Below are 24,932 nucleotides of genomic sequence, written 5' to 3' on the forward strand. Positions count from 1 at the left end.
ACCCCATGGACTGTAGCCCACCAGGTTCCTCTGTCCATGGGATTCTCCAGGCAAGAATACTGGAGTGGGTTGCCATGCCCTTCTCTAGGGGATCTTCCCAACTGAGGGATCGAACCAGTGTCTCTTATGATTCCTGCATTGGCAGGCAGGTTCTTTACCACTAGTGCCAGCTGGGAAATCCTATGGAATCTGTGAGTCATGGACAAAGATGGTTTGTCTCTGTTCCATGGTATCTGAGATCTCAGTTGGGGAGACTCAAACAGCTGGATATGGCTTCAATGACTGGGGATTAGGGTCATCTGAAGGCTTCTTTACTGTGGCTTTGAGCCTGGATCCAGCCAGTACCATCAATGGACATGCCTAACATAGGGTCTTTCTGTGTGACCAGGGCCTCCTCACAGCCTGAGGGCCTTGAATATCTGGGCTTGTTCATGGTGACCAAGGGTTCCAAAAACAAGTATTCTGGTATATTAAAAAAAAAAAAAAAATAGGAGCTGCATGGCCTTTTGAGAGCTAGGTTCAGAAGTCTCATAGAATGAGTTCTATTGGACTTCCCTGGCAGCTCAGATGGTAAAGAATCCACCCACAATGCAGGAGGCCAGGATTCGATCCCTGGGTTGGGAAGATCCCCTGCAAAGGGAAATGGCAACCCACTCCAATATTCTTGCCTGGAGAATTCCATGGACAGAGGAGCCTGGCGGGGCTACACAGTTCATGGGGTCACAAAGGACACGACTCAGCAACTGACACGAACTATTGGTGAATGCAGCCACAAGTCCACCCAGATTGAAGAAGAGGGGCCATGACATCGATCCCATCTGTCAATGGAGGAGTGTCAGAGAATCTGTGGGCAGCCCGAGTCCCTGCTGGATGGTGGAGGCTAGAAGAGCAAGCAAGAACAGATCATTTAAGAGTGACTCCCAGAAACCAGCTCCATGAGGGGTAGATGGAGAGAAAAGTCAGACCGCAAGACTTCAATCAGGGAACAGATAAGAAAATCTGCACACTTTAGTAGCAAATGCGTCTGTGCAATGATATATGCCGGACCTGGAAATAAAAACTAAACCTTTTAGTTAAATATTGTACATACCTGGTGCATTAAATGGGCCAGATTCAGAAAAGACAGTCCTGTAACGTCTGCTCTTCTTCCACCACTTGTGATACTCTGCGACGTCTCTTCTCTACCCCCTGGTGGCAGCTCGGGAAAATCTCAAAACTGTACCATCATTTTTGACTCAAAGAATAGTTTTTATTTTTAGGTGTTCAAAAACCCGGAAGAGAATCTATTCAAAATGTACATTGTGTTTCAAAAATGGCATAGCTTCACACCAAAATCCAGCGGTCTGGCTTCTTTTGAAAACCTGGGGACTTCCTGGCGGTCCCGTGGTTGAGACCACCTTCCAGCACACGAGGTGTGAGCTGAATCTCTGGTCGGGGAGCTGAGACCCCACGTGCCTTGCGGCCAAAAGAACAAAGCATAAAAAGGAAGCCACACGGTCATGAATTCAGTAAAGAGTTTCAAAATGATTTACATCCAAAAAAAAGAAAGAAAAGAAAACCTGAAGATCTGGTAACAGCTGACCTGCCCTGCAACAAACGGCAGGCGCAGAGGAGTGCTTGCCCCTTTCGGACGAGTTGAACGCCACAGCCCTGCTCGTCCGGTTCTGTGAATTGCCTTAAGCACGTCTACTTGGTCTCCTGGCTCTGGGACCCGCCCCAGAATGGGCACACGGCATCTTCTTTACTCCCTGACTCCCGTTCCTCCTCCTTGGCCCCTGTTTTTAGTTCTCTATACTGTTGATCTGTTTCATCCAGGGAGGCAACCAGACAGCAGCTTTCCCCTGGGGGTGGGGGGGTGCATCTCTGTGGTCCCCTCAGGGATCTCCCACAGGGACATGGGTGAGGCACCTTCCAAGCGACATCTGACAGTTACTGCTCCATCTGACACTCGCCTTCACCGTACCAACGTCTTGTCCCTTATGAGGGACGACGTTTCTTTCTTTTTTTTGAAGGGGACAACAGAGGATGAGATGGCTGGATGGCCTCACCAACTCAATGGACATGAGTTTGAGTAAACTCCAGGAGTTGGTGATGGACAGGGAAGCTTGGCGTGCTGCAGTCCATGGGGTCACAAAGAGTTGGACACGACTGAACGACTGAATGAAGGATGAAGGCAGGTCCTTACAGGGCTTCAGCCTACTTACCTGCCATGGCACACACTTGGCAGCAAGGTGGGCCCCTCTGTGGTAATGGGACAGGCTGCCTTGCTATCTCTCTGCCCAGCCCATCCTCTCCTGCAGCTCAGCCAGCCTCCCCATCATTAGACCTCTCCACTGAGGACGCGGGACCTCTCCTTTCACACAGATAGCAGGCTCCCCACTGCAAATTATTAAGAGTACACATCAGGTTCTTTATGTTCCGTGCACAGGTCAGAAAAGAACTTCCAGACACAAGACAGAATGAAGGAGAACAGAGTTTATTAGAGCAGGAGATGCTGTGAGCAGGCCAGCTTTTCCAGTGGTGAGGGAGTGTGTGTGCTAAGTCACTTCGGTTGTGTCTGACCCTTTGTGATCCCATGAACTCCTCCGTCCATGAGATTTTCCAGGCAAGGATACTGGAGTGGGTTGTCATGCCTTCTTCCAGAGGATCTTCCGGACCCAGGGATCGAACCCACGTTTCACGTTTCTTGATTTGGCACATGGGTTCTTCACCAGTAGCGCCACCTGGAAGCCCATGACAAATATGGGTCACCTGCCTGTTTTGGTCGCCAGGGAACAAAGGAATGGAGTAGGAAGCTTGTGAGTCATTTGCTGATTGGGTGGGATACGTGTAATTTCCTTATACAGGGAAGGAGAAGAACATGTTTCCTAACATGGGACAGGAAGGGACGAGCCAGGTGGCCGGGGAGCGCTCAAAAATTCCACAACAGTTCCAACACGGCAGGAAGGGTGATGAGGATCTGGTACTTTATGTTCCTGCGTCTACGGCCCCTTGAGCTCATCTCATACTTTTGGCCTCTGGGCACCACAAGGTTCCTTAAGAACCCTTTCTTACTTGCCTCAGAGAGCAGCCCAGGGGGAAACACACCAGTATCTCGGGTCAGACGCATCCAGCTGGGAGCAGATGTTGGCCTCCCCTTCCAGAGACACGCCATCTGGGTGAGGTTCTCCTGGTAGGCCCCCTTTCACTGAACTGGGAGGATCAGAAACTCCCCATCTGTGCCCCACAGCAGCCTCCACTCTAATGAATTCACCTGAAAGAATCTAGTCTCTCAATAGACCTTGAGGCTTCTCTTATCTAGACTGGAGACCAGACACTGGCCAAAATTCTCATCCAGCCTCTGCTAGTAAACCCTGGAGGTGCTTCCCAAGTGATTCTATGGTAAAGAATCTGCTTACCAGTGCAGGAGATGCAGAAGATGCAGGTTCGATGCCTGGGTTGGGATGATCCCCTGGAGGAGGAAATGGCTACCCACTCCAGTATTCTTGCCCGGGAAACTTCATGGACAGAGGAGCCTGATGGGCTATAGTCCACAGAGTCGCAAGGTGTCAGACACAACTGAGCACACACATGCGTGCAGTAAGCCCTGTACAAATGTGTCTATGCTGACGTCTCTCTTTAATATGTGGGATCAATGTCTCCCACTGTCCTCAGCTATGAGGCTTAAGCTGAAATTCTAAGACAACAATGTCCCATGACACTCCTGTTATATATGAGACTGTATTTTCCTTGATGTATCAACATTAGACTCTATATTTAGCAGTATGCAATAGAACTTTCTACAGTGATAGAAATGGTCCATGTCTGCACTGTGCAAAGTGGCAGCCAGCAGCAACATGTGGCTGTTGAGAATTTGAAATGTCACTAGTGAGGCTGAGAAATTGAATTTTTATTACTACTTCATTTGAATTCACATAAGTTTAAACAGCTTCTTCTGGCTAGCAGGTACTGTATTAGAGGGCACCACTCTATATAATAACAAGACTAAAATTTATTATATGCTAGCTATGTACTAATTGGGCTTCCCTGGTGACTCAGGCAGTAAAGAATCCACTTGCAAGGTGGGAGACCTGGGTTCAAGCCCTGGGTTGGGAAGATTCCCTGGAGGAGGGAACGGCTACCCACTCCAGAATTCTTGCCTGGAGAATTCCTTGGACAGAGAAGCCTGGTGGGCTACAGTCCATGGGGTGGCAGAGTCGAACACAACTGAACAACTTTCGCTTTATGTACTAACTGGTTTTCTAAAAGGAATTATTCCAAACATTGTTTTATTTGATTCTTACTATAGCCATGCAAGATTGATCTCTTCTCCATTTTTTACTTCATAACTTAAGTCAAAAAAGAATCTTCAAAGTATAACCAACTAAAGCTCACTTAACTTCCCTCAGTTCTTTATTCAAATGGCATCTTCTCAGATGACTTTCCTTTGCCACCTTGTACAAAGCTCCCACTCTGCTCTTCTGCTTCTGTGCTTATTTTTCTCAAGGTCTTTTTCACCTTCTAATATACTCAATGCTTTATATTTCTGCTTCTGGTCCCTTTGTCTGGACTAGAATGTAAACTCGGTGAGGATAGAGATTTTCATCTCTCTCTTTCTCTCATGGGTCCCTGGAGCCAAAACAGTGTTTAGTGGTTCCTCCTGGAGCTTACTAGGATTTTGTTGAATGAATGAATGAGCTGCCTTCTAGAAGAGACAGTCCTGCTCCACGAAATCCCCACTGTTCTGCTGAGCCCTTGTCGGAGTTTGCAAGTGAGATGGTCCAAAGCAATCCTCGGAGACTGAGAGAGGAGGGAGCTGCGCGTGGGCTCCCCAGGGCAATCGGGGGGAGAAGGGAAGAGGCAAGAGTAGGTGAGCTGGCATGAGGCCGAGACCCCACGTGAAGCCGGGCAGGCTGTGAAAATCTCCCAGGGAGGGGGAGACCTCAAGATGGAGCTATCTCAGTGTTCACACTGAAGCTGTCTGTATTATACTGAAATAAATATATTCCCCCAAATTGCAATAAAGCCTACTCTACCCATTCAGCTCTAGTGCCAGAGGCAGTTTTTTATTGAAGTATAGTTGATGTACAATATTATATTTTATAGGTATATAATAGAGTGACACAATTTTAAAGGTTATTCTCTATTTACAGTTATTATAAAATACTGGCTACACTTCCTCTGCTGTACAATATATCCTTGTAGCTTATTTTAATATATTATAGTTTGTACCTCTTAATCCCGTACCCAGGGAGTATTTTGTTTGCTTACTTAACTTACCTGCTTACTTATTCATTTGGGTGAAATTAAAGGAAGCTATTGACTTTAATGACTTTATCAACAATGTCTAAAATATAGCACAAGAAACAATAAGGTGAACTATTTGGATGGAAGAAACTGCCTAAGACAGCAAGGAGATCAAACCAGTCAATCTTAAAGGAAATCAACCTTGAATTCATTGGAAGGACTGATGCTGAAGCTGAAGCTCCAATACTCTGGCCAGCTGATGCAAAGAACTGACTCATCAGAAAAGACCCTGATGCTGGGAAAGACTGAGGGCAGGAGGAGAAGGGGACAACAGAGGATGAGGTGGTTGGATGGCATCACCGACTCGATGGACGTGAGTTTGAGCAAGCTCCAGGAGTTGGTGATGGACCAGGAAGCCTGGTGTGCTGCAGTCCATAGGGTCACAAAACATCAGATGCAACTGAGCAACTGAAATGAACTGAATTGAAGTACCTACGACAGAGTCACCATAAGACTCTAAGCCAATCGCACCACAAATATCCACGTTCACTCTCCAGAAATCCACCCTTCCTTCCCAATTTAAGGAGAGTATTCACTCACTATGTGTCAAATAGCTGACTAGGACTTTAAAAGAATATGAATGAAAGTTTGAGTCAATCTGACTCTGGTCTCAAGGGCCAGAAGACCCAGTATGGCATATGTACAGATAAAGAAGCTACAGGAGAAATCAAGTGGACTCTCCTACAGCTGTTCAGTAATGAAGTGTCAGAACCTGGCTTAAAAACTCAGTGTCTTCACTCCAGGCCCACGTTCCTTCTGTCCCCATCGTCCTCTTTCTGAAAAGATCTGGACTTTTGCCTGAGTCATTACTTAAATCTGTGCAATTCCTTTAATCCTGAAGTGCATACTTCCTTTTTTGCCTATTTAAAACACATTTGCAGCTGTCAGGTCTGCCAGACCCTAGTGAACACAAGGCCCGTCTATGAAGTGCTTGGACTAGCAAAATTCCCCTATTTTATCTTAGCAGCTTGAACTCTTTTAATTTATACATGCTCCACTCCTCATTCTTGTCAGTTTCAAACTCCATTCTTGATTCCACACCAAGCTCCCCTCTCAGGTTATACTAATTTATCTGGTAGGCCAAAACAGGGCTGTCTGAGCAGATACCCAAATTTCTAGGCATGGTACGAAGGATTTCTTGGCAGACTAAATTTACCACAACAGACACCTCAAATATCAGATGTTGAGCACAGTAGATGAGGTCTTCTAAAAAAAAAAAGCAAATAAAAATCTCAAAGAAGCCTGAAACACGATGTTAAAAAAAAAATTCCTTTTTTTTTTTTTTAAAGAAAAATTTATTTCAAAGGTACTGGTAGTGGTCCTGTTCATTTAAGGTTGTTATCGTTTAAATCAAAGCAAACCAAACAGAAGTTTAGTGATTTTACAAAAGAAAATTCTTTGAAATTAATAGTCCAAAGCAAAAAGACTCAAAGTTTCTGAGGTGGATCAAAGAGGTATTATTTTAGAAAGATTAAATTACAGTGAATATTTCCATATTTAATCGTGCTCTGGGTATTATTTGCAAGACTTGCCTCGAAAGAGATTAATATCACATCAGAAACCTGCCTAACAAGACCGTATCTAGAAAATTATTTAGGTCCAGTCTCCAGAAAGAAGGAAGTTAACTGTTTAGGAAACAGTGGCTTTCCAGACAGTGAGTAAATGGAAGCTAAAGGGGGAGAAGGGAAACAGTGTCTGCTGAAAAGACCAAGAACAAGTGAAGTCGCTCAGTCGTGTCTGACTCTTTGCAATCCCATGGACTGTAGCCTACCACACTCCTCCATCCATGGGATTTTCCAGGCAAGAGTACCAGAGTGAATTGCCATTTCCTTCTCCAAAGGACCTTCCCGACCCAGGGATCGAACCCCGGTCTCCTGCATTGTAGGCAGACGCTTTACCGTCTGCTGCTGCTAAGTCACTTCAGTTGTGTCTGACTCTGTGCGACCCCATAGATGGCAGCCCACCAAGCTCCCCTGTCCCTGGGATTCTCCAGGCAAGAACACTGGAGTGGGTTGCCATTTCCTTCTCCAATGCATGAAAGTGAAAAGTGAAAAGTGAAAGTGAAGTCGCTCAGTCGTGTCCAACCCTCAGCGACCCCATGGACTGCAGCCTTCCAGGCTCCTCCGTCCATGGGATTTTCCAGACAAGAGTACTGGAGTGGGGTGCCATTGCCTTCTCTGTTACCATCTGAGTTCTTTCTAAATGAAAAGAGGATATGTGACAATCAGTTTTTAAAATCCTTTCCATTCTCTTTTCACTTACACTTCTAGAACAGTAAGACTTCCCTGGTGGTCCAGTGGTTAAGACCCCACCTCCCAGTGCAGGGGCCGTGGGTTCAGTCCCTGATGGGGAAACTAAGCCCGTGGACCACAACTAGAGAAGGCCCTGCCCACCACGAAAAGACCCAGTGCAGCCAGAATAAAAAGTAACTTAAAAATGAACATAAACGTCCAAAATCTAGAACAGTGTAGATAACAGAGGTGAAGGGGAGAAAAAGAAGTGCTTGGGCTTAAGCACAAGGTAATACTTTGTTTTTAACCCTGAACCTACAGCTGCCTCTAGAAGCAGAGGAGGAAGTGGGGAGGCTAGGAACGTGAGTTCATGACCTTCACTGAGGCCTGCTTCTCTCTATACCTTGCTGTTTCTCTTCTTGTAAGCTCTCCATAAGGTCACAAACAGTCCGACACGACTGAGTACACACCCAGTAATAGTGTAAGCCTTCCAAAGTCACCCGAGTCACTGCCTCCAGATAATTCCTTCCCACATTTCCCCTTTAATCTCCTACGCTCTGGTTTCTGGGAGATCATTCGTTAACCTCTTTACCCCTTCCATCTCTGGAGAGCTGGGAGTTGATTCATGAATTTGGAAAAAATAACTGGCTATTCTCCGCTTGGGCATGGACCTTCTTCCTCCTGGGATACGCATGCAGCACCTCTCGTGTTCAGCCCACTGCACAACCACGCAAATGAAGCAGAAGCAGTGTGCGCGGTGCGCTGCTGCTCAGAGGGAAATCTCTCAAAATCTCTCTTCGTGGAAACCAGGAGCAGGGAAACGTTCATTTCCTCCAACAGGGAACAAACTGATGACACAAACGTGCCTCATCCCGGAGTTCACACCCACATCTCTCTCTAAGCTACATCTTCAACTACAGTTTATTGTTTCCTTTTGGTTTTCCACCCACCATTCCTTTATTTCTCTACTTGCTCATCACCCAGGAAGGGACTCCCCAGATACCAAATATTTGGTGGGGGCGTGGCGAGGGGGAGGGCAGTGTTTAGAGATACTGAGAAACCACAATCAGAATAGAATTGGGTGGTGAGGACCCATGTGATCTGGAACCTCACGGCACCACGGTGCACAGTGGAAGCCAGGGGATCTTAACTTTGGTGTTGCCTGGGGGCTTGCACTGGGCCCAGTGGGTTTTCACAGTAGCTAGCGCAAGTGGCTTGGGTAAGAGGTTTTAAACCAGACTGTCACCCTTTTGAATTTGGACGGTCATTGTCGTTTATGTTTCACTTGTAAAATATGACTTTCTGTGGGGTTCTAACTGCCTCTGTGGGCTTTTGAAAAGGCTCAGCGGGCATCTTTAAGCCATAGGTGCCAGGACCTCAGCAGAAGTGTGGGTCACCCTTCACAGGATCAACAGCACTCCTTTGGAGACTCAGAAGTGGTAATGGCTCCATGCCAAGACTCTAAAGTGACTCAGAGTTAATCATGACACACACAACAGTAGCACGTATTTGTGCCACTTGGTTTGAAATTGAGCCAATATCCAACCATTTGCACAGCTACATGCCCAGAACACATACCCAGTGTGCCCAAAGGCTGTGGCAGACGACGAGTACCCCGGAGAGTCTCCTCATCAGTGCCCACTTGCCAGATTCTACTGCCTATGGACCTAAATTCAGCTGACAGAAATACCCCTGCCCACAGAAAAAGCAAGGGAATTCCAGAAAAATATCTGCTTCTGCTTCACTGGCTATGCTAAAGCCTCTGACTGTGTGGATCACAATAAACCGTGGGAAATTCTTAAAAGAGATAGGAATACCAGACCACCCTACCTGGCTCCTAAGACACAGGTATGCAGGTCAATAAGCAACAGTTAGACCGGGCATGAAGTAATGGACTGGGAAAGGAGCTGTATTTTCTCACCCTGTTTAACTTATATGCGGAGCACATAATGCAAAATGCCAGACCAGATGAGTCACAAGCTGGAATCAAGATTGCCAGGAGAAACAGCAACTAGTTCAGACATGCAGATGATACCACTCAAGTGCAGAAAGCAAAGAGGAACTAAAGAGCCTCTTGATGAAAGTGAAAGAGTGAAATGTTGAAAACTCAACATTCAAAAAAGTGAGTATCATGGTATCTGGTCCCATCGCTTCATGGCAAACAGAAAGGGGAAAAGTGGAAAAAGCGACAGATTTTATTTTCTTGGGCTCCAAAATCACTGCAGATGGTGACCGCATCCATGAAATTAAAAGACGCTTACTCCTTGGAAGGAAAGCTATGACGAACCTAGACAACATATTAAAAAGCAGAGACATCACTTTGCCAAAATAGGTCAGTATAGTCAAAGCTATTGTTTTCCCAGTAGTTATATATGGATGTGAGAGTTGGACCATAAAGGCTGAGTACCAAGGAATTGATGTTTTTGAACTGTGGTGTTGGAAAAGACTCTTGAGACTCCTTTGGACTGCAAGGAGATCCAACCAGTCAATCATAAAGGAAATCAGTCCTGAATATTCATTGGAAGGTCTGCTGCTGAAGCTGAAGCTCCAATACTCTGGCCACCTGATGCAAAGAGCTGACTCATCAGAAAAGACCCTGATGCTGGGAAAGATTGAAGGCGGGAGAAGAAGGGGGCAACAGAAGAAGAGATGGTTAGACAGCATCAATGACTTGATGGACATGAGTTTGAGCAAGCTCCGGGAGATGGTGAAGGATAGGGAAGCCTGGCGTGCTGCAGTCTACGGGGTTGAAAAGAGTTAGACACGACTTAGCAACTGCAAAACAGCAAAAGGACCTCAGAAAATGTGTGCAACATGGAATAAATGAACTTGCAGCAGCACGACTGTAGGGGCCCCGCGCAACACCAAGAGCACAACAGCCTTGCGAGCACAGCCCAGCAGCATGAGCCCTCAGCCTGGGCAGGCAACCTCAAGGCATGACCTCCAGAAAGGACTTCACAGGGCTGTTAGAACTGGGAAACATGTGCGCTGCTTTCCTGCTTTTTTCAAGGCAGCTGGGTCCCAATGCATTACAGTGTGCTGGTAAGGTTCTAGCTTTTAACTGGCAGTGCCAGGCCAGTGTCACTGACCCACGCTTGCCAGCCAATTCCAGTCTGTATGCAGGACCAAGGATCCAAGGCTGGTCCCTCAACAATCCCAAGTGGCTTGTCTTTAGGTGCCTCTGGATTGCTTACGTCCATGTAAAGGAGAAAACATCCTCGGGAAGGCAACTTTCTTAGCTCTAAACATTGCTTTGCAAGGGGCAGCCTACTCATCTCTGAGACTCCAATCTGAATATGCCTGTTGACATAGGGATGTGGCCTCCAACCCCCTAGGGGGAGCTCTCACTCAATCCATCCTGGGTGCCAGAAACCCCTTGGAAGCATAAGAGCACATGAAGGTATTATGCAATGGTGAAGTCTCTCCCCCAGAAAGAGTCAATGTCTAAGGTCAAAACTAAGCCCCCACCCACCATGCAACATTACACGCAGACGAGACTCACAAAATAACTAGACCAGCAGACCTTGATCTGGATTGCCGGTAACTCTGAGCAGCTGCCCAAAGCATGATTACAAAGGCCTGGTTAGAAGTTGAACGTAACATGGTTGATTTGATCCTGCAGATAAATTTTTCAAAACTGAGGACTGAAAGAGATACCCCTTAACCCTACAGCTCTAGCCGAAGACTAAAATTAAATCAGAAACAAGGTTAAAACCTGTGCTTCTTTAAACACCTGGTGATTGCTGAGAACCTTCTTTTCAGGCATGATAATCAACTAATGAAAAAGACTCCTTCATACAGATGCCAGAGCCATACTGTTTATTGACCAAAAGACCAAAATTAGTAAATTCGTATGAGAGGTGAGAAAATGGAAATGGAATGTACAAATCTAGTCAATCAGAAGCAGTTTTCGAGACTTTTATTAAACTGTCATTTTATTACCAACATCTAACATTCCTAGTTTTGCTACATTTGGGTAAGCACAATAGGAAGAAAATGTAAATTAAATACTATGAAAGTTCACCTTTAATGAAACATGATCTTGATAGGATATGGATATATAAATTTAGTGGTTTTATTGCATTGTTAGAAAATTATATTATGAAAGATACAAAAAAAAATCAATAGCTGTTATTATTTCTGTTTATTTTACAATCAGTATGCCATCTTTTGCCATTATGGCTTTAAATTTTCATTCTGCCCAACAGGTTTCAAAGAATAGTTTATTACATGCTTTAATAAAACAGTTAAAATATTTACAAATTCAAAATAGATGTTTCATAACTGAAAAAAAGTTCACCTGAGAATTCATTATAACATTGCCATTTTTTGATTTTTTTTTCTCCAAGTTGTTAATGTGGCTGAGTGTCCACATGCAACCTGTATCGTCTACTGTGTCAAATATATTTGATTCCTTATTTTAAATTAGTTAAGCATTAAGCTATAGTAAATTATAAGATGTACAGATGTAGTACTTAGATTTATATCCATGTTTGTTCTGAATATAGCAACTTAACAAATTATTTGCTACAGCTGCAGGATTCAAATAATGAGAAACACTTTAAGGTATGGTTATTTTACTGAGTTAGACCTAACAGCTTTTAAAAATCATCAAGCAGTGAGAAGGCTAACTCATAAAATAAGGAACCATAATCGTGTAAATACACCATATACAAACTGAAAATCACCTTTGCAAAGTTCTGCATGAAGGAAAAGATATACACTGTATACACATAATCCTGTCATTTGTCTTCGGCAGCATCAAAAAAAAATCAATTTAAAACAAATTTTCTTAGAAAAAACTTCTTTAGAAGTTAATGTTAAAATAGGCATAAATGTGTAATGCTATGCAATATATAAAAAACTTCCCCACTTTATGGCCAAAAGACAAAGATAAAAAAATTTTTATCTCTCTGTTCCTCTGGATTACAACTTGAAAATCATGTAGGTATGAGGTAGTGTAGTTACTTGTATTACATGCTGGTTATTAAAAGTAATGCTCTATTTTATGAAGTAATACACTTGGCCGATAATTAGAATATCATTAAAATAAACCTTAATGCTAAACTGTTTATATGTAGCAAGAAATTTAATCCAAGTGCCTTAAAAACTGTATTTAAACTCTGGAGACAGCTAGGTTTCATCATAAAATAGGAAGTAATCTTTCAAAGCAGTTATTTACAGTAGCAATTAAAGTACGAGACTGACATTTGCACATACACAGACCGGTGCGAAAAACAGCCGAGTGCACACTGAGGTAGGAAATGAAGGAGTCCGTCGGCTTGGGTAAGATTTTACACACTGTAAACCAGAAAAGGTTTTATATTATTTTATATTTTGAATTTAAAATTACAAGTATCAAAGAAATAGCTAGATGGAATACACACACACACACACACACACACACACACACACACACACACCATTGATCACTGTTTTGTAGTATGGGATTCGTTATCATAGAATTAAATTCTCCCTGACAAATTCTTAGGTGTACTTATAAAAGCCTCTAGAAAATAAACAAGTCCAACTAGTTTTTTCCTACAACAGATAAGCTGATAATAGAAATAACATACAAACCACTGAAAAGATAGTGGTAATAGCTCCCGCAACACCGGCCCCCATGGAAAAGGGTAACATTAGACGAATTACTCTGAAATGGGAAGCCTGGTCCCCACGTCGCCTCACAGGCCTACTGGCTTCAGACCCATTCCCACACGTTAACTACACAAGCCCTCTGCCAGACTCAAGATGCACTCTACACAAGTCAGGTGTCTAACCTCAGTGAAATGAAGTACTTTCCAATCCAAACTCTAAAAATTACTTTCTGTACCCTTTCAAACTGGATTCTGCAAATGTTTCTCTGAATGCAAATATTCAATGTTGCTTTCATCACTGACAGGTCCACAGCTTTCTATACCAGCAGAATGGCTAAGAACCATTGCATAATGGCATGGGATAAGGGTTCCGATTATTAGAAAACTATCTTAAAACAGGATTGAATAAATACAAAGACTGATTTTAAAATGCCCAAGTCCAAAATGATGGGTGTGCCCTTACGTGCTAGATTTGGGGAGGAGAGCAAGACTAAATCAGGCTTCCAAATTCAAACCCACAATGGTACAAAATTATGTTTTTAGCCTATCTCACAAACCTACATGGTTGTTGTGGACACATTTTGATCTATCGTAATGCTTTTTACAAAGAAACCACAGACCTTCAGAGACAGGATGGGAAATGAACTGCCACTCCTGATAAACGCAGGCCATCTTTCCCTGCGACAGCAGGTTCCCTTGTATGAGTGGCCTCTGGCGGGCACGCCCCCAGCCTTGTCCCAGGTGAGCACTCCAGGATTCCAGAGAGGCTAAGACAAGGCTGCCATCACAGGAGCTCACGTCACTGTGTCCTGAGTTTTATTTCTCCTCCCAAAAGGACGAGAATGTGAGCAAACAGAAAGATCATGCTGGACCCAGATGTAGAAGAGATGAAGAGGAAAAGAGGGAAATGACACTTATCTACTGCTGATGCAGCCAGGACTCTTAAAGTCGACATTGAGGAGGATCAGGAGCCTCTGCCAGAGGCTGGCCTCCTGCCCGGGGTTCCTAACTGTTTCCAACGTAGCCGAGGATCACAGCTACAGGCCAACCAGTCTCCACTTTCAGCAAGAGCTGAAAGAGCAACACGCCAGGGTTCAGGCGAGATGGGCTCTACGTGTTCCCACTTCAGGCCTACAGCACTGTGCCCGAGGAGGTGACACCTCACTTCCCAGTAGCATGGAACTCTGTCAGCATTACTTGGAAGAAAATTTTCTTTTAAACCAGTATGTTGTAAGAAGGCCAGATGATTAATCTTTTGCAGGCTACTTCTTTAGAGCAGGAAGTGTCTGCAGAGGTTTCAACCTGTTTAACTGTTGTCTGATACGCTACAGTTTTTCACTTTCTTATTTACTTTGAACACTGGGAAGAATCATTGCCAATAGCTGTTATTCTTTAAAACTGAGCAGTTTTCAGTACCCTTGCTGGAAAATCCCATGGACAGAGGAGCATGGTATATGCTACAGTCCACGGGGTCACAAAAAGTCAGACATGACTGAGCGACTTCACTTTCTTTCTTTCTTTCAAAGCCTTACTGCATTTCCATGTGGGAGTTTTCAGCATCCAGGTGGCAGATCATTTCTGCCCCTCCTGTGGAAATGAAGGAAAAGTCAAGGCTGACATCAAAGGAATTCCCTTAACAGCAAAGTATGAGGGAAGACAAACCATACTGTCAAGAGACAGGTGGCCATATCAGGCTTTTAAGACAATGTCAAGATGTCAGTAGGAAATAGCCGGAGGTGCGTTTACTCATCAGTAGTACACTTGTCGGTCATCTGTTGACAGAAGTCTGAGATGCCCCCACTCTGTCGACAGGGCTCCCTCGGCTCCGAGAGGGTGCTGGCGGCCGTCTGGGACTCCTGGCCCCGCACACCACCCACCTCGCCTCCCTTGGTGCTGGGGTAACATAGGCTGGGCTCCCCGGCAGGCAGTCCAGCCGCAGGCCTTTCAGACAGACTCAGGATCGAGGGTAACACGAGCTCACTATCAGGAGTGCTCTTGCCTTTCTCGGAAATTAACAGGGAGAGCGGGCAGTCAGAGGCTGAGTACTTGGCGAGGATCTGTATCTGTTCTTGACTCAGAGCCGCTTCTTTACAGACTTGCTGGCAGAGCCCGGTCAGGTTCTGCTTGGTCTCGCCCAGCGTGGACAAAATGTGATCCCTCTCCTTCAACAAGCTCTCCTTTTCGTTTTGCTGTAGGCGAGAAAGAGAGTACGGTGAGCTGTGTTGATGAGCTTGTCAACATGGCTAGGGTGTGCATTCATTCATATCCATGGCGCCTCCTCATCATGTAAGGTCATGGGGAATTTTTCCTGCCAATTCCATTCAAAAATATACTCAATCCTGAGGCTCATAAGCCCTCATCCCTAACAGGCCTACACATATCTTGGAGTTCAGAAGTACTTAGATTCTAGAGACAAAGTATAGATGCACACATAATTCCTCCAGCAGCATCTGAAGCAGCACCCAACTCTCAGACACCTTCCCATTTCTAAATAAGACACACGAAAGCGTCAATAGACAAAGTAGGATACATAACAACTGTGTACCCTGATCTAGCTTTGTGTCAGTTTTTTGGCCAAAATAGTTGCAACAGACTTGCACAGTTTTCAGAGTTTTTTGGATCTGTGGACTGCAGATAAACCCGTGCAGACTCTGGGGATGAAATACAACCTCCACAAAAGCTCAAGTGAAGTGATCATAACTCCAAAGATTCTAATCACGACTGGACATTAGCTGTGCCAGACACTGTGCTAAATGTTTCCAAACATACCATTTCAACTATGTAATCCTCACGATGACTACTGATTTCAGGAATATCAAACACATTTTACAGATGGGGTTCAGATTTTAACATGCCCAGAGTCAGAAAGCTAGTAGGTGAGTGACTGACATGTGAAGAATGGAGGGGGAGGGGAACTGTGTTTATTAATTACTATTATTGCTATTTAGTTGCTAAGTCATGTCCAACTCTTTTGCGACCCTGTGGGCTTTCCACAGGACTTACTAGACACACTGGAGTGGGTTGCTATTTCCTTGTCCAGGGGATCTTCCTGACTCAGGAACTGAACCCAAGGCTCCTGCCACGTCTCTTACACTGCAGGTGGGTTCTTTACCACTGAGCCACCATGGTTTCCCAGGTGGCACTAGTGGTCAAGAATCTGCCTGACAAGGCAGGAGACGTCAACAGACTCGGGTTCAATCCTTGGGTCAGGAAATCCCTTGGAGGAGGAAATGGCAACCCACTCCAGTATTCTCACCTGGAAAATCCCATGGGCAGAGGAGCCTGGCGGGCTACAATCTGTGCAGACACAGAGAGTCAGACACGACTGAGCACAATTATTACCCCTATTGGTACTGTTATTATTTTCATGTTAAATGATTATCCCTGTAAGAAAGCCTACCGTGAAGTTTTGGTCAGGTTTTCCCGGTCCCGGCCACCCTGTCCACCATCACTGGTCACTGCGGACAGCGTCTTTTTTCCTATCATTGTGCCACCTCATCCTTCCGATTCTACCACTGCACTGTGCCTAATCTAGTATGAGCTAGAAAACCAAATCATCAAGCTGGTTATAAGGTAAGAGAAAATAAGTGTTGACAGAGGGTCAAAGATTTCTCTTGTGAAATCTATGATAAATCTCCTGGCCTTCTGCTCTTGGGCAACTTCAGGGGAGCCTGAGCTGTTAAATGTTGCCAGTTAACATTTAGACAGGTTGCTTCACAGTAGCCATCTGCAATGGCCAACCTTTAAATAGATGCTCTTCCGGGACTAAAATAAAATAGTTAAAAGGTTAAAAAAGAAACCTGCTTTGCACAAAAGTACTGCTGTGGTTTTATATTAAAGTTTTCCTACAAAACTGCGGGTGACTCCAACTATGGGTAGTCAGGTTTTAAATATTTCAGGGCCATCTAAGACTTTGAAAAACTTTGCACTGAATAAGAAACACTAAACTTTTCTATTGCAAGGTACATACTTCTATTTACTGAAAGTGAAAGTGAAGTCGCTTAGTCGTGTCCCACTCTTTGTGACCCCATGGACTGTAGCCTACCAGGCTGCTCAGTCCATGGGATTTTCCAGGCAAGAGTACTGGAGTGGGTTGCCATTTCCTTCTCTAGAGCATCCTTCTGACCCAGGGATCAAACCCCAGTCTCCTGCATTGCAGAAAGATGCTTTACCGTCTGAGCCGCCAGGAAAGCCCCTATTTACTGAAGCATGATGTATATCCTGAATGAACACATGATATTTCACACACACACACACACAGAAGGAGCAACTCTCCAGCAGCAAGCATGCATTCTGGAGCCTAATACCTGCTATAAGAGACTAGGGATTTTTACAGAAAGGGGTGGCTCCCCATCTCTAAACAAGAGGCGGCTTCCCAGGTGGCTCAGAATCCCAGGTAAAGAGAAGGCTTTACCCAGGTGGTAAAGAATCTGCCTGTCAGCGCAGGAGACACAGGAGACTTGGGTTTGATCCCTGGGTCGGGAAGAGCCCCGGGAGGACAGCATGGCAACCCAGTCCAGTCTTCTTGCCTGGAGAATCTCATGGACAGAGGAGCCTGGTGGGCCACAGCTCACAGGGTGGCAAAGCGTCAACCAGACTGAGCACGCACACAGACGCACGGTAAGCCTGAGGCGCCTCCGTAAATGGCGCAGGCACACCGACCGCGCCGCGTCAACAGCGCGCGCCGGCTGAGGAGGCTGGCTCTCCCCTGCGAGCCCGGGAAAACACCGGCATCGGGAAGACCAACGGCTATTATCAGTTCTAAGAAATTAAACTAGAAAAAGATTAATCCATGGGTCCACTGTGATACTACAAGGATGTGGTCGGACGGAGGAAGAAGAGGAGGGAAGGAAAGTTCTTTTTAAAGAGGAATGCCAATAAATGTAAGTGGAATGACAAAATTGGAAAAATCCCGATTTTGCAGTCCCCGTTGTAAAGGCCATCATCGCATGCTTAAAACCAAAGGACAAAGGAGTGTTGGGGAACCAGATACTCACAAAGTGCCTAATTAACAGTCCACAGAAAGCAATCACAAAGGCAAAAAAAAAAAAAAATTTGGAGATGATCTGCCCCCGTGCACTCAAGTGGAACAACACCCTGACACGGTGTCTCCCCAAGTGACCCAGTATGAATGTTTAATCTCAGTCTAAGAACACACACTTCCACAGTTTACATGAAATACAAAGACTGAAGGAAGGAGTTACATAAAACCAAGGGCAAATGATCAGACACACATTAAAAGTGTGACACTTCATGAGAACGCTGGCCTGGACTCTTAAAAACCTATTATCATTAAAAAATAGAAGGGGGAGGGGGGGTACTTGGCATATACCCTGAGGGAACCATAACTGAAAAGGATACAGGTACCCCAATGTTCATCACAGCACTATTCACAATAGCTAGGACGTGGACGTAACCTAGATGTCCATCCACAGATGAATGGATAAAAGAAGTTGTGGAATGGAACACAATGGACTATTACTCACCATAAAAAGGAATGCATTTGACTCAGTTCTTTTATATATATATATACACACACACACACACACAGTGGAATATTACTCAGCCATACTGACATGTCCTGGAGGAGGAAACGGCGACCCACTCCAGCATTCTTGCCTGAGAATCCCCACAGAGGAGCCTGGCGGGCTCTAGTCCATGCGGTCGCAAAGAGTCAGACACAACTGAGTAAGCAAGCGATTGACACGTACCCACTGCTATACTTAAAACTAACACAACACTGTTAATCAACTAGACTCTCCTAGAAAACAAAATTTTTTTTTAATTAAAAAAAAATGGAGGGAGAAGGGGGAGGATTTGTTCTAGACTGAGAGACTAAAGACAAAACTAAAAACATCGTGTGAGAATTGGCTCCTACTTTGCAAAGAAAAAAATATATATAAAGTATGCCTAGGGACAATAAGGGTAATTTGAATAGGAACTACATATGTTATTTAAGATTTATTAATTTTCTCAGGTATGACAAAGATATTGGTAAATATATTTGATAAAGATATCAAAAAATGTCATTTTAGAAGATTCATATTTAAGCATTTAGGGGTGAAATGTCATAATGTGGTAGGTTTCAAATGATTCAGAAAACAAAACAAGAGGCATAAAGACGGACAGGGAGTATAGTGAGAACATCGCCCAACTGTAGTTACAAAGAATCCAACACTGGCTAATAGGGACAGACGGACAAAGACCCACAGGCCAACCAAGCGGGGCTGGGGACACAGACCTGGCCAGAGAGACAGAGACCAACCAAGCGGGGCGGGGGACACAGACCTGGCCAGAAAGACAGAGACCAACCAAGCAGGGCTGGGGACACAGACCTGGCCAGAGAGACAGAGACCAGGACCCACAGGAAGAGGCAGAGAGCAATGATGGCAAGATGTTGGTGACTGGTGAATCCACCACAAGTATATGGTTGTCTACCTCACTATTCATTTAACTCTCCTGCAAGCTTAGAATGGGGAGGAGGAAGATGATTCTCAAGAACAAATGAAAACACATCAAGCGGGCTCCCTATGAGACTCTAAGCATTTTACTGGCAAGCGCTATGTCTCACTGATCTTTGCTTCCCCTGGTACCCAGTACATTTAATATGAATGAAAAGCAGATACTCACAGAAAACCTAACTACTAATTTTTACTGAGCCCTGAACATGTGTGCGGCAGGACAAAGAGCCTTCCATCTCTAGCTGAATCTCATCCTTGCACCAGACCTGAGGGAGATACTACTCTTATCTACTTGTTATTGATGAGGGGATTGAGTTTTGGAGAGGCAATGACCTCTCCAAAGCCATCAAGGGGCCAGGCAGAGTTTTCAGCTGTTTGACTCCAAAGCCTCCATCTGACTTCTGTGTTCTAGTGCAGCAGGTTCTAGAAACTTAGTGTGCATAATAAAGACTCACACTGGAAACTTGCAGAATGCATGTTCCTGGGCCCCTCCCACAGGTCTGGGATGGGGCTCCAGAGGGAGCATTTTGAAGGCGGACTCCTGGGTAACTCTGATGCCAATTGTACACAGGTCACATTTCAAGACACACTGCTCAAAGGCCTCACAGAGTGGCAGTGGGGAGGCCCCAGAGGGCCCACAGCAGGGTGTGGAGATGGCAGTGCCCATGTGACTAGAGCAGTAGTTAGACTGTGACCAGAAAAGGGTTGTTGTTAATACAATAATTTTTACGACCAAATTCAAAACAGTAAAGACAGACTGGGCTTCCCTGCTGGCTCAGACTGCCTTCAATGCAGAGAGATCTGGGTTCGATCCCTGGGTTGGGAAGATCCACTGGAGTAGGGAAAGGCTACTAGCCACTCCAGTATTCTTGCCTGGAGACATGCCACAGGAGTGCATATAGTCGGACATGACTGAGCGACTAACACTTCCCCTTCACAAAGACAGGTGAGGTCATTTGACTCCTACACCATCATCCTGGACAAGGGCAGTGAAATGAAACCATGTGTGATCATCTCAACCCCGAGTTCCAGAACTTTGTGAATACTGTGATTTCTGATCACTTATAAGTTGATATCAATCAATATCTGATTTCTTCTAAGAGAGAATTACACTTTAGCAATTTATTATTTTTCTTTAAAAAGCAAAGTTTACTTCAAGGTTACCTTTGTTTGAGACCACAATGGTATCAGAGACACATATTTTCTAACTTCTGATTTCATCTTACAGAAAAGAATAAACATAGACCTTGAGAAGAATCCTATAAAGATGACAGCTTTGTAAGTCAAACACGTTAACAAGTTGAATGATTCTTGAACTTTGCTCAAGATTTTATATTTATTGGCAAAAGCAAAGTCATGATTTTGGTTTGTAAATTATAGATATTCAATTCTTACAGTAAAAGCAATCCTGAATTAATACCTAACCTTTAACATACTATCAAATTTTAAATTAAGATTAAAAGTCAATACCATCAATTAAATATCCGCCTTTTTTTTTTATTCAAAGGTTACTGACAGACTCCAACAGGACATTCAAATTAACATCTCCCTTTGGCTTTCCCAGCATATAAAGACCACCTGAAGCATGCTTAAAAGACATTTACTCCTTGGAAGAAAAGCTACAAACCTAGACAGCGTATTAAAAAGCAGAGACGTTACTTTGCTGACAAAGGTCCATCTAGTCAAAGCTACAGTTTTTCCAGTAGTCATGTATGGATGTGAGAGTTGGACGATAAAGAAAGCTGAGTGCCAAAGAATTGATGCTTTTGAGCTGTGGTGTTGGAGAAGACTCTTGAGAGTTCCTTGGACTGCAAGGAGATCTAACCAGTCAATCCTAAAGGAAATCAACCCTGATTATTCACTGGAAGCACTGATACTGAAGCTGAAGCTCTAATACTCTGGCTACCTGACGTGAAGAATTGACTCATTGGAAAAGACCCTGATGCTGGGAAAAGACTGAAGGCGGGAGGAGAAGGGGACGACAGAGGATGAGATGGCTGGATGGCATCACTGAGTCGATGTACGTTGAGTTGGAGCAAGCTCCGGGAGTTGGTAATGGACAGCGAGGCCTGGAGTGCTGCAGTCCATGAGTCAGACAAAGAGCCAGACATGACTGAGCGACTGAACTGAACTGAAGCATGCTTCACACATGGTTTTTATCTCACTGACCCACCTTAAAAATAGTATTTTCAAATCATTATTCGTTTTGTAATCAAAATACTTTTTTTCACGTGCTGATCCATCCACAGTCTATTAGGCTATTACTCTTAGAAGCAACTACAAAAGTTTCCTAAGAACCATGGGAAAACCAAATATTCCCTTCTATTGAAAATTAACCAAGAGTTATTCCACCGACGACATGAAAGGAATCTTTCTATAATGAGAGGCAATATAAACAGTGAGGTCCAAACCCAGAGTCTACAGAGTAGGCAGAGACATTATGAAAGGAACAATCAAGGGAGAGAAAACTGAAAATTGATAAATAATAGTACAGCAATAAGAAGAAGAAAGTAATATTTATTGAGTACTATGTGCCAGGCATTTTTCTAAAGACTTGGATGTATTAGCTCATTTAATCTTCATAAACTGGAGAAGGAAATGCAACCCACTCCAGTATTCTTGCCTGGAAAATCCCACAGATGGAGGAGCCTGGCAGGCTACAGTCCATGGGGTTGCAAAGAGTCGGACACGACTGAGACACTTCACTTCACTTCACTTCACTTCCAGTGTTTTTGCCTAGGGAATCCTATGGACAGAGAAGCCTGGCAGGCTACATACAGTCCATGGGGGTCACAAAAGAGCTGGACACGACTTAGAGACTAAACAACAATAATCTTCATAAATGAATACTCATTTCTGTTAAGTAAGAAATGGTATTATCCCATCTTATAGAGGAGAAAACTGAGGGACAAAGGTATGACATAGCCTGCCCAGAGTTACACGGGCTTCCCTGATAACTCAGACAGTAAAGAATCTACCTGCAATGCAGGAGCTGCAGGAGATGTGGGTTCGACCCCTGGGTGGGGAAGATCCCCTGGAGCAGGGCATGGCAACCCACTCCGGTATTCTTGCCTAGAGCACGCCATGGAGAGAGGAAGCTGGTGGGCTACATTTTAGGGCATCGAAAGGAGTCAGACACAACTTAGTGACACCGTGCACACACAGAAAACAGAACATTCAATGAACGTTTTTACTGCATCTAGACACTGTCTCTGCTGTCGTCTCTAACCAGGGTTTTAGCTCTAGCTGGCCTGCACTATTATCTTTCTTCACACAACGCTTCCTTCTATTAGTACCAACCACTACCGTACAAAGAAAACACTGGTAAAAATTAATCCATTTTTTAGTTAATTTCTCTTTTGATGTCGGAATAAAAAATAAGATGTAACAAAGTAGGCATTCTTATCCCTGAGGATCTCATTAGGTATTAAAATTTTCTATTTATATTAGCACATGAATTTTTCCCTTAGATGAAAGATTCAAGTTGGCTGGCTCACTTTGCTATCAACCAAAACAAGTTACTGGTTCATTAAAACCAACAACTGAAACATTAGCATTTACAGACACCAAGCACAACACAAAGAGATTAAAGTGTTTTATCATTTCTTTCATTTTTACTCAACCACCAGAATTAGATAGTGAAATTATCTTTAATCTATAAATCACTTTTTACAAAGATACACAGAAATAGTTCAACTTACATATGACAGTATCCCACTATATACATAAAATACTTGCTTAGGTAAAATTATGAAAATCCTCATTGCTTTTCATCTCCTTATTTTTCTGAAAATGTCACATAGTTTATTTTTTAATATTAATTGGCAAATTTTAAAATAATTGAACATTATATCTGACTTAGGAATTGAAACAGCTATTTCCTTATAAAAAAGAAAGACAGAATGAACTGTTGGAATTAGAATAAGAAGAAACTTCTAGACTCACCAGCTTCTCAATTTCTGATTCAAGATTCTGTATACAGTCAAGCTTCCTCTTGCGACAGCGTTGTGCAGCAATTCTGTTTTTACTTCTTCTCCGAATATCATGGATGCAATCCAGCTGTTCTGGAGTCAGTTTGTGCATTTTCAACAAAGATTGAAAATCATTTCGAGAGAGTGAAATTATTCGTTGTGCATTAAATGGCAATTTTACCTAGAAGGTGAAATAAACATTAGCAATTATTGCTGCATTTTTTGGTTTTACTTAAATCCAGGAAGAGGAAAATATGCATCTATGTTTTCCAGGGAACTTTATTTAGACTAAAAAAAAGCCCTCTATCATCTCCAATCTCGATACATTCTTTTTTTTTTCCTTCATTATTTCTGTTCTATTTTCGAGCGGGTTTAGAAGATAAATTGAGAAGCAGATTTTTTTCGCAAATCAAACATCATAAACATAAATATTAATGTACTTACAATGAAAAAACAGAATTTAAATTATTTTACTAGGGCATGTCAATACCCCACAGAGATCTTTAAGGCATTTTCTAAAGTGTTTTAAATGTATTTTTACCCAAACCAAAAAAATTCTGTTTTGTTCTCTGACTTCTATTACTGTGTAGCACTGACTTAATATTGTGTATAACACCACCAATAATTTCTAAAGCATTCCTGAAAATTTATTTCTCTGTCAGAAAAATGGCAGTTTCACATAATTCATTTTACTTGCCAATGCAGAAATGGTTAGAAAAACCTTATGAATATTTTACAGTCATTTTCAACATATTTAAATTTCAAATAATAATAATAAGATAATCTTTAAAAAATAATACTGTGGGAAAGTTTAATTATCAAAAAGAAATGAAACATTTGTCAGTTTCTCTGGCTACCTACTTAGTCTTTCAAGCTTACAGAAATTAGTTACATAAAATATTCTAAAATTTCTTAAATGTTTCATTTAAATACTTTGTCATAGTTTCAAGCACTGCATTTACAAATGTCATACAAAAATCAATATATATAACTTCATGCTTACATATTACTTCTTAAATAATGAAACACTTCCTTCCAAAGCCAAGGGGGGGGAAAAAAACCTCATTGTTTCAAACTATTTTATACCTGTTTTAACAGATATAAAAACAAAGAGTATGATAAAGAACTAATGAACCTTTATTATTACTGGAACTATAGTCAAGTTTTACAAAAAAGCATCTATCAAATACCAACATTTATACACAAAGTACACAGATCAAGAGTAGTATGATTAATAACAAACTGGATACATGTAGTTCATACTAAATTATTAAGACATTCTTTAATAGATGAAATGACTAAGGAAAACTAAGAAAAAATTTTATAGCTATGAGAAACTAGTATAAAGAAAACTCTGGACCGGAAGCCACATTCCTGCAACTGGTC

The 24,932-nt window shown here is 43.2% G+C and overlaps 1 protein-coding gene across 5 annotated transcripts in view; it reads right to left on the reverse strand.

Moving 5' to 3' along the window:
• Nucleotides 1-2,169: 2,169 nt before the first annotated feature.
• The window catches only part of BACH1 (BTB domain and CNC homolog 1), a 54,543-nt gene continuing 31,780 nt past the window's right edge, over nt 2,170-24,932 (reverse strand). For 3 of the 5 annotated variants that reach the window (XM_055567725.1, XM_055567723.1, XM_055567724.1), the window contains exons 4-5: nt 23,521-23,727; nt 11,314-15,303 (exon numbers count right to left, since the gene is read on the reverse strand). In XM_055567725.1, coding sequence (XP_055423700.1) covers nt 14,857-15,303; nt 23,521-23,727 — 654 coding nt within the window. In that variant the 3' untranslated portion in view covers nt 11,314-14,856. Of the gene's footprint in view, nt 2,724-11,313; nt 15,304-23,520; nt 23,728-24,932 lie in introns of those variants that run through there. The other 2 variants (XM_055567727.1, XM_055567726.1) reach the window with 2 other exon arrangements.

This window comes from Bubalus kerabau, chromosome 2 (assembly GCF_029407905.1).
Source record: "Bubalus kerabau isolate K-KA32 ecotype Philippines breed swamp buffalo chromosome 2, PCC_UOA_SB_1v2, whole genome shotgun sequence".
Classification (NCBI taxonomy): domain Eukaryota; kingdom Metazoa; phylum Chordata; class Mammalia; order Artiodactyla; family Bovidae; genus Bubalus; species Bubalus kerabau.